At 43.1% G+C, this 10,394-nt stretch overlaps 1 protein-coding gene across 2 annotated transcripts in view; it reads left to right on the plus strand.

Moving 5' to 3' along the window:
- The first annotated feature begins 569 nt into the window (after positions 1-569).
- Positions 570-10,394, plus strand: part of tmem145 (transmembrane protein 145) — a 32,526-nt gene continuing 22,701 nt past the window's right edge. Inside the window, exon 1 of one of the 2 annotated variants that reach the window (XM_029451691.1) lies at positions 570-919. In XM_029451691.1, coding sequence (XP_029307551.1) covers positions 809-919 — 111 coding nt within the window. In that variant the 5' untranslated portion in view covers positions 570-808. The remainder of the gene's footprint in view (positions 920-10,394) is intronic. The other variant, XM_029451690.1, reaches the window with a different exon arrangement.

Below are 10,394 nucleotides of genomic sequence, written 5' to 3' on the forward strand. Positions count from 1 at the left end.
AATAGCAAAAACTCTTAAGTCAGGACTTTGGCAAAGGTCAGTTACAAGGTTGACCTTTTGTTAAACGTATAAAGTGTCAGATCAAATAAAATAAAATGCTAAATGTAGGGATATTATTTAGGATGTATGTATTTGTTGCAACATTATGATAAAGTAAAATATATGTAATTATAAATGTGCATAACGTTTGATTTCTTCATTTTGCTGATAGTTCTGTGCTTTTTCTTGGGTAAAGTTTGATATGCAGGAGATATTTAAGCAGTTCATTGTGACTACTTTAACTTAATTACAGGATGTGAGTGCATCTTCCTCATCTGTTTTACATGGACACATCACTGTTTGAAAGAAAATCTCATTGTTGACTGTAAATTCAGCAGTAATAATAATGATAATGTAATGATATATCCAGCTGAGTAGATGTAATAATTTGAGCCAGGGGGGCCAGGCATCATGTGTCTCAGTGCTACTTCATTAGAGGTGTGTGACCTCTAATGAAAACATGATTGCAATCAGCCAAATCATTTTTAAAGTGTGGACGTGTCGCATTCTCAAAAGCACGAGCGGAACCGGGAGCGCGCACTGTGCCTCTCTTCCCCCCCCACACACACCCCACACATGCACCATCCAGCATCAACTGCTGTAGGGGGGCCACATGCATTGAAGGGACCAGCGTGAACGCGCCCGGCTCCTCTCTCACCTTCTCTCGCGCTCTGACTGTGCTCGAGCGGTTCCTCCGTGCGCGCTCCTGCTAAGAGACAGGCTTCAGGGAGCCCGGAGAGCAGACGAGCGACAGCGGGGAGAGAGAAAGATGGAGGTGAGGGTCGGGGAGAGACTCCTGTGCCTGGCTGTGCTGTCCAGCGTCTTCTTCGTGGATTCAGTCCTCGGGAAATACGTTAAAGGCATCGTCAACACCAAAGAGGTAAGAGCTGTTTTTTTATTCTCTTTACCTGTTTCATGTAGTTGCCACTTGCGTCAATGACACCAGCACGGTGGGGAGTGGGGAAGGGACTGCGTATCCGCAGGCATGTGTCTCTGTGGTGGACTCTGTTCCGAGGCTACACGAAGGGGCTTCCACCAATGCACCGCTAAGTTGTTTACTGCCGCCATATAAACCACAAGCACCTCTATTCTGCCTTGCAAATGCGCGCCACCTGCGTGCGTGTTATCTGTGGCGTATATTTTACCCTCATTGCAATGGTCTTTGGCATTAAGCGGCATCCCACCAGTCCACTGCTACCAATCGAGCCCCCCAGTAGATACTCTTTAAGCTTAATGAAGTTGATTGTGTTGCCGTGTTTGAATGTAAATGAGCGGTGGTCTCTCTGTGCATCATCAGAGGACCCGTTACAGGTGTGCGACATCAGGCTGCCGGCGCGCAGCGGACACTCTGGGCTCAGTCCAGCCTGCTCAGGGTGGTCAAGTCTGTTTTCAGACAGATCATCACCATCACTGCCCTGACAAGATCTGCGAGTTAAAATGTTAACTGTGCAGCTGAGCAGATGCTGTATCTCTGGGCTGTTTGAGATTCAGGAGGCTTACCACCTGCTGTTCCACATCTCTGGTTTGTATTCTCTCGAGTTTGTGGATCAAGTTTGACATACATGAGTAGTACAGTAGAGCTGTCTACCATTTTGTTGGGAGTTCAACAAGACCGGCTATGCAAACAAAGTAGCCTCCACAATAAGACTGGCCAACAAGCCTTTTATTTAAATGATTCGTGGCTCTTTACATCAATTACATTATGCTAATTATGCATTTCTGCAAAGGCTGTGCTGTGGAAGTATTTATCCCTCTTAAACAACAGAGGACACATTTGACCTTTTCAATCTGTGAGGGCAGCTGTGTCTGGAGATTCTAACCAGGGTTAAAGAAAATTAATGTTAACAAGCATGCTAGATCAAACAAACATAAGAGCGAATACATACAGTGCCCAAGGTGGCGTGTACTAATGTCTTGTTTTACATACCGTTTCATAAACAGCTGCAAATGTTCATATTTGAGAAGCTGGAACCAGCAAGTAAATCAAAGTTATCATATGATTAGTCAACACTTTGTTTCATCTCAAACATGAGCACCCCCAGCTATTGATATCACAGTGGAGCTGCTCAGTGACCAGCAGGGGAGGGGACTATGTTGCCGCTCTGTGCGGCTGTGATAGAAGAGCATGCATCTTCAGAAATATCCCTCCCATTGAAACACTGTATAAATATTGTGCACCAACCACTGAGGTGTTTCATGCACCACAGATTTTCATTTGTTGCCAAAATATAACTTGGCAGCAAAAATGGTTGAAATCCTTTTTGCTACTGAGCAGCCAGTATATCAGTTTACTTGTGTATCACCTTACCTGGCTGTCCCAAAAACTGAAGAACAGAATCTATCAGACACCAGGCGACGAGCTTTAATTCTCACTCCAGCATGCTGGCTTGTTTTGTGCTCATATTCCATGAACTCTTGACTACAGTAACTAAAAAAAAAAATACAAATAAAATGTGCCCTGAACTGAAAGATTGAACTCACTAGTGTGAATCCCCTGAATGATGATGGAATGGATAAATTGAACAAGAGGCACTCATCCATCCATCACCGCTGCTGAGATGCCCTTGAACGCAGCGCTGAATCTGTACCTGTGCACCCGTGGAGCTGCTCACTTGCCAGTAAAAGTGTGTGTGTGTGTGTGTGTGTGTGTGTGTGTGTGTGTGTGTGTGTGTGTACTTAAACTGCATTGTAGGCTGTAACTAAGAATTATTTAATTTTATAATCTGATTATTTTCTCAATTAAACGCTCCATCTATAAAAAAGAAAAGAAAATGACGAGCTGGAGGTGAGGTCTTTGAACGGGTCTTTGTCTCCTCAACACTCACAAATCGCAGGATACTTTAGTATAGTATAGTTTACTATCATAAAAGGCTTTAAAAAAACTAAATCTTTAGCATTTTTGCTTGAGAAAACAATTACCAAGATGCTGATGGATTATCTCGATGGACTAATCGATTAAACAAGTGAATGTTTTAGTGTTACTCCATTGTTAGACAAATTAAAATAAAGAAGTTAAAGATCCCTCCACTTTGTGTTTGTCACCTAAAATGTCTGACCTTGACTATACTGACTTGTGTCTGAGCAAAGTTTGTCCCTCGAGATGTCTTTTCCCATTCCTCTCCTGGGGAGGGAGACGTCTATGCACGCTCATACAATCTGAGATTCAACCGTACCCGGGAACATTACATTAGGGACGTCACAAATTCAAAACTGACAAATTCAGTGCTGCTTCCTGAAAGTCCCTGAGTCTAATGATCCGTCGCTGAATCGTCCGAGCCTTTCGACCTGACCGCAGAGCACTGCGGAGGAACTGTGCCTGGCGCGGAGCAGGCACTAATAGCATTAGCTTAGTGAAAGTTTTGACAGCAAACATGTTTGAGTCTTTGGATATAAACCGGACTCTGGATGTTATTGTATGTTTCACAACCACTAACGCTGTTTTCAGCTCCGAGCCGCCATTGATGCGCACTGCTAAAGCTAGCACGGGCAGCAGAGTGCGGGGCTAGGGTCAGATCCGTAGTTTCTCAATGAGGGAGAAGAGATGAGATGAGATGAGCGTCAGGCTTTTAAAAAAACATTCTGAGTATGTTTACATATTTTAAAACATGTTTGCAGAGTGACTTTAAAAATAAACGTCATGCACTTTATTTCTTAGGTGTGTGTGTGTGTGTGTGTGTGTGTGTGTGAGTGAGTAAAGTTTAACACATCAGTCTTGAAGGTCACCCACTAACCACCCCACATCCTCTCTCTCAGATTTACACACACTAACACTGCAAATGTGATTTACCGCACTGGGAGGGTAAACTGTTGTAAGCTGTGGAGTGGCTGCAGAGATATAGAGGAACACAAGCAAAGTTATCCAAAGGCATCGGTGCGGCAGACTGGTCAACTGCTTCATTTGGGCTGGTCGATGTGTACAATTAGCTTTACTGACTCATGGCATGTGCAGCCACCGATAAAACGTCCCTTTGAGAGGCAGCGGCAGCTTTAAGGTCAGAGGAAGGTCGGCGTTTTGAATCCAGCTGGGACAATCGGTCAAAGTAATAAAAACCTTGCATCCCTTCAGCAGCCTGTTTCTCCCCGTGTTCAGTGAGAGGTTATCTTGTGTTGCTCAGTTTCATTTGATGGTTACAGTTGAGGAAAATGTGTAATTGGGATTTTTTCGATTACAATTTAAACTGCTGTTTCTAGTTTCTGCATAAATAGAATCACACATAATAATTAATGCAGTTTGCCTGTTGATGAGGTTGTCCCAGCGTTTTCTTCAAAGTAAACATGGCTCGTGATTTATGGAACACTTAAGACAACATGGTAGCCCACAGTCCAAGTAGGGAAGAGGAATATTCAGAGTTTATTAACCAGGCGGCAGGCGGGAGTTTCCTTTTTGTTGGTTGGCCAACTCAAGAATTAAGATTCAATACTTAATTGCCATAAAGGTCAAGAAACTATAGGCCTATTAAGAAATACAAACGCATACATGGAAGCCAGGTATTGACAGTCCAAGAGGAAAGTCTGGCACTTGTGTAAATGGTAAATGGAGCGCTTTTACGATCACTCAAAGCGCTTTACAACACATGTTTTACAACCCATTCACACACACATTCACCAGGCCATCGGGAGCAAGTTGGGGTTCAGTATCTCGCCCGAGGACACTTTGACATGCTGACTGCAGGGGCTGGGGATCGAACCACCAACCCTCCGACCGGTGGACGACCACTTCCTGAGCCCAGTGTGGCTCATGTAATTAACTACAGCGGAGTAGAATAAGTAAAAGGAGTGCAGACGACACATGTCTGCACTAGTTTGTTGAGACATGTTTGAGCACTCTATATGACTTATTGTAATAAATGCAGCTCTTGCACGATGAAAGGGACTTTTTCAAAGTGCGACTTTAACATGCAAATCATTCAATCATTCAGCCCCACATTTCTAAATTCTCCTGGGGAGTGAAATTGGGACGTTGGGATATTAATTCTGTAAAAAAGTGTGTCTATAGACCGGTTAATATGTCTTTTGGTCCTTGGTGTCCACAGTTAATGAAAATATGTGGATTGGACTAAAGGTCTTTTCAAACTTTTGTCTTTTGAAAACTAATGAAAATGAACAGATGCCCTTGAAAGTTCTTTTTTTCTAATTAAGAAATCTCGCGGCCATATTCATCAGCATGCCTCAGCTCACCGAGCCTTTGCTCCATTCTAAAAACAACACCTCACATCCTGAAGGAAAACACTGTGATGAATGTTGAGGCTCATATAGCAGCAGTTTGGAAATGAAGGATTTCACCAGGATTTCTGGACTTAATAAGATCATGAAGAAAAGTATGTGATGTATTATTTTGATTAATGTCATGTCCCATCTTCAAACATGCCAGTTCTAAGTTTCTAAAACAAGAACCAAGAGAGAATCCTTCAAGTTGACATTGAAGTTCTGGGAACTGTGTAGAATTTCTACCTCAATCAGTTCCCGTGCATTATAATGAGGACATTGTGATTAGTTACAGGCACCGTTGTGTGTGTGCATGTGACGGAGTGTTGTCATGGGACCATATGCTTGCTTTAATGGTTATGTGTGTTTGCATGTCTGCAGAGTGTGTGTGTGTGTGTGTGTTCATGTGAAACACCTAGAGAGACGGAGAGGGACAGAGCTCGAGTGTGGGTGTGTCGGTGCGTGAGTATGTTTATGCGTCGCAGCGTTGTGTAACCCTGACTAATGAATCATTGAGAAGCCCAGCGGTCCAGGGGTGACTTGACTAGCTGATTGGTAATTAATTGTTAATGAGGGTTAGCAAGCAAACGAAGATCTGGAGAGAAAGAGAAAAACACAGAAAGCTACAGAGATGAAAGCACAGAAACTGTAAGGGAAGAAAGAGACGGAGCGATGCTGAATTGACCGGATACTGCATCAAGGCATAGCACTTGATTAATGGGTTGTACGTACGCACACACACACACACACACTCACACGCACATGGGCAAGCACGCACACACACTTTAGGGAGGTGGCTGAGTGATTCTGCATCACAATGCAGTGGCCATGGGGAAATAAGAAGACTAAAAGGGGATTAAGGTAGACACCTCATCCACTGTTGCTGTTCTCCAGGGCTCGGTTTCTTTTCTTTTCTGCTCTGCACGCATACGCACACGCATACGCACACGCACACGCACACGCACACGCACACACACACGCACACACACATACACACTCTATGCTAAACTAGCAGCCGCTTGGTTTTGTTGTTTATGTTGCAGCTCTATATCATTGTGGTGAATTGTGCTAGCTGCTATCGTAGCGCTATGCTAGCTTGTTGATGCCTTCTTGATCTTGTAAGACTCAGAGGTCTACCTTTTTTAAATGGGACTGCCACTGATCACCCATCAAAGTCCTTATAAAGCCTTTTGTCGATCCACAGGGAGCTTTAAAATGCGTTGATGAGTCTGGGGGGGGGGGGGGGGGTGTAGATGGAAAGAGGTGAACGAACATGACCTCTGTATCCCGTCCCATATCTCTGCTTGAGACTAGCGGCTCAAGGCTACAGTCGCATAACACACCAGAATCTCGGACCAAACTGTTGGCGGTTGAGTTGCATTGTGGGAAATGTAGGTAATCGTTTTCAGCTCTATTGTAGTTCTATTCAAGGAAAGATTGTTACTGCATACACTGCAGAGAGTTTGTGGATGTCTCTCTCCCGTTTCAACAAGGACTGTCACGTGATCTGAAAACGTGATGGATTACAGCATCGCGTTGACGTGTTAAGATCGGAAAGGACGCACCCTATTTCTTTCCCTGATGATGCTACATTGTAAAGGACACAAACGAGAGCTAGTAAATGCTAGCTGTTAGCAGACAGTAATGGAGGTGACTTGCTTTATGGTGTGTTGAAGATCTATTCAGTAAAAAATGAGTATCGGGTGAAGGTACATTTTAACGTTCTCATGATGTGTTCAAATGTAATCTTGTAGAATTTAGGTTTTGGCGAGAAAATACAGTTTTACAGCAATAAAAATGTTTATATTAGAGAGGTAATTATGACGTTTTAAACTTCCTAACAAAGAACTGTATTCACACGGTAATTAAGGCGTGTATGTTGAAGTACATGGCAGTTTAGGTTTTTGACCTTGATACTGAATTGTGCGTCTAGAATCGTAGAATTTCTCTGGTATTGCTGTCTACTGCTAAATGTCTGTTATCGTGACATCCCTAGTTTCAACTTGACAATGCCTCCATTAACAAAGCCAAGTCCAAAAAGAAAAGAGTTTTCTTAGTTTCTCTGAGGAAATGCATGACTGGCCTGGAGTTCAACCCCATCAAACACATTTGGGATGAACTGGAACGACGACTGCGAGCCAGACCTTATCGCCGACCATCTGTGCCTGACCTCACTAAGGCTCTGTGGCTGAAAGGGAGAAAATCCCTCAGCCAGGGTCCAGCATCTTGTGGAAAGCCTTCCTTGAAGACTGGAGGCTTTTATAGCAGCATATTGATGTCTGTGGGCTTAGAAATAACATTTCCCAAAATCTCACATGTGTCCGCACTGAATTTGGTTTGACGTCCTTCCTGATTGACCTTCTGTCGTTTCATTAAGCACCTGTTAACTCTTGGTCCAGAAACTATTTGGGAGAACACTTGGGATTCAAAGTGTGTGTGTGTGTGGCTCATATATATGTTACAAGACAGTACAAATTCACTATACAAGACACCACATTAGGTCTGAACAACGGCAAAACAAGATTTCACACAACACATGAAAGTGTTGCGTGATGCGTGGCTGCAGCTTATAAACTCAAAGGGTGTTGCTCTAATAGAGAAGGCTGATCTGCCAAACTCAGGGGATCTTTGCTGTATCACACAGTCACCTGTTGCTCGTCCTAGTTGTCCTCCCATTACCTCAGCGCAGTCGTATATCTGTTTAATGGAGACGGGAGCCAGATAATGGATCACTTTGTACACTGAACTAACACCAGCAAGACCCACAAAGCTGCCAAAGGTCAGAAGATTGTTTGTGTTTATATAGAAAGAAGGAAGTTTAATTATCTGCTTTGAACACAATCGTTCAATCGGAGCTGTGTTTAGTTTTGTTTTGAGAAGGAAATCTTAAGGACGAATGTACGGGAGCGTGACAGACCAAAACTGTTGTGTTTGAATGAATCGCCTGGCCTTTTGATGCCAACTAAGGCATGCTGCAGTTGCTATGACAATAACAATGGGGAGGCCGACGTTTACTGTGTGTGTGTGGGTATGCATGTTCAGCCATGGCATGCTGTACGAGTGTGTGACAGATGTGTGTGTGCCATGCGTCCAACAAGGGGGTCTTTCACAGTCTGAGCATGTAGTGAGTTAAATGACACTCCCCGCCCCCCCACCATCCCGACCCGACCACCCCTCTCCGCTCTCTCCAGGCGTTCATCTGTGGGTCAGTGCTCCCGTCTGCTGCCCCGGTTGTCATGCTCACAGCGTTAAGCGGCACCCTGGACAATGCACTGAGGTGGGAGTGAGTCCCGGGCTTTGCCGTGAATTATGACCCAGAGGCTCCGGGGGGGTGAAGCTGCCTGGCAGCGGCTGAAATATGGCTGCGGTTTTGTTTGCTGTGATATATGGAGGCAGCGGGGAGAGCCACGCTACGCTGCTCTAGTTGCACTTTATTTCTCAGCACAGAAATTACTGTGCTTGTTTATGTAGGGAGAACGCAGGGCCGGGGTAATTACAGTATAATGGGACGTGGGGAGTTTCGCTGGTTGGTCGGAGATCAAGAGTTCATAACCCCCCTTCAGCCCAGTTTTAATAAAGAAGAGGAGAACTGGAAGAAGCTGAAATGTTGGGCAACATATTCGTGTGTGTGTGTGTGTGTGTGAGTGGGGGGGGGGTGGGCGAGTTCAAACCAAGTGTGTGAATGCATTTGTTTTGGATGTGCTCCTTTTAACATTTAAAAAGAATGATTGATTTTTGCCTGAAGTAAAACTTTATCATCTGGGATTGTGTTATTTGTGTATTTGTGACTTCCTCGTCTTAAAAGCTACATTGCAGAAGAATTAAGACAAATATTCTAAGTTTATATAATTAATAATAATTATCATAGTTTAGAGCAGCGCTGAATACTGCCTCTGTTGCATTGAGTATTAAAGATCGGCTATTCTCAGTAATCTGGTATTTGTTGATAATTGTTCTATAAAATGTCAGAATGTAATGAAAAATTCTCATGAAAAAATATTCTGTTTATCATTTAAGACAAGAAAAAGCAGCAAATGATCACGTTTGAGAAGTAAAATGATGAATCAATTCTAAACAGTTGCAGGTTATTTCTTTCCTAATGCTTTATCGACGTGGTTTAGTCAGATTCTTAGTTTTGTTTACTTTAATCTGATATTAATTGATTAATCATTTGGCGTATAAGATGTTATAAAATGGTTATTTCATAAGAAGTTTCACACAAACAATGAATAAATGAGCAAAAATGTGTATTAAGGAGTCCTCTTACGTTTCATTTAACATAATATTATAAATATTTAAACTGGTACCAGAGCTGTATTGTATTAGCAGGTGTATAAAACCTGGTCGTGAGAGCCAAACACTGATAATTAACATCACCCTTAATTTAATCATTCACTGTTTTTAAAATGTAGCCGCTTTAGTCCATCAATCATTACGTTAACCAAACACTTGATCAACACAATGAACCATAATGAAAATACATTTCACATTTGAATCCAGCCTGGTTTCTCTGTACTGTCATTTATCTAAATAAAACGTCTCATTTGTTGTACAAATTTAGCAAAATAGCAATTTCTTAAATATTTGAAACAAAGCTCAGTCGGAGCTACTCGCCGTCCTCCAGATGAAGGGAAGTGTGTGTAAACATCATATAAGTGATGAGGTGGTAGTGCTGCGTTCAGCACTATGATCCATATCTACTGTGTGTGTGTGTGTGTGTGTGTGTGTGTGTGTGTGTGTGTGTGTGTGTGTGTGGTGTATATGAGACCACCGCTGATCTGCCACGCTGATGCTGCTGCAGTGCCTTATGTAAGCTCAGTGAAGTACACCATCAGCACTATTATCTGGTCTCATGCTGCCAAGCTTATGGCTGCATAATATAAAGAATGGATTATCTTTTTTATTCGTCTCCACCTCTTTTTGAACTTTTCTGAAACTCTGCCCCCCCCCTCCTCCTCTCTCTCTTCTTTATTGCCGCGGGTAATATCCTCTCCAACTTTTATTATCTTTCCAGCCTCAAAGACAACTTTTGCCTGTGGAATCATAACTGCGAAGAAGCTTCTGCTCCAGAAACGCTTTCAGTGGCGTCACAAGCGGTCTGATGTTGTTCACTTCAGAATCAGGTTTGCTCTGAATGACGAGTTGGAGGA

The sequence above is a fragment of the Cottoperca gobio genome, chromosome 16 (genome assembly GCF_900634415.1).
Source record: "Cottoperca gobio chromosome 16, fCotGob3.1, whole genome shotgun sequence".
Lineage (NCBI taxonomy): Eukaryota > Metazoa > Chordata > Actinopteri > Perciformes > Bovichtidae > Cottoperca > Cottoperca gobio.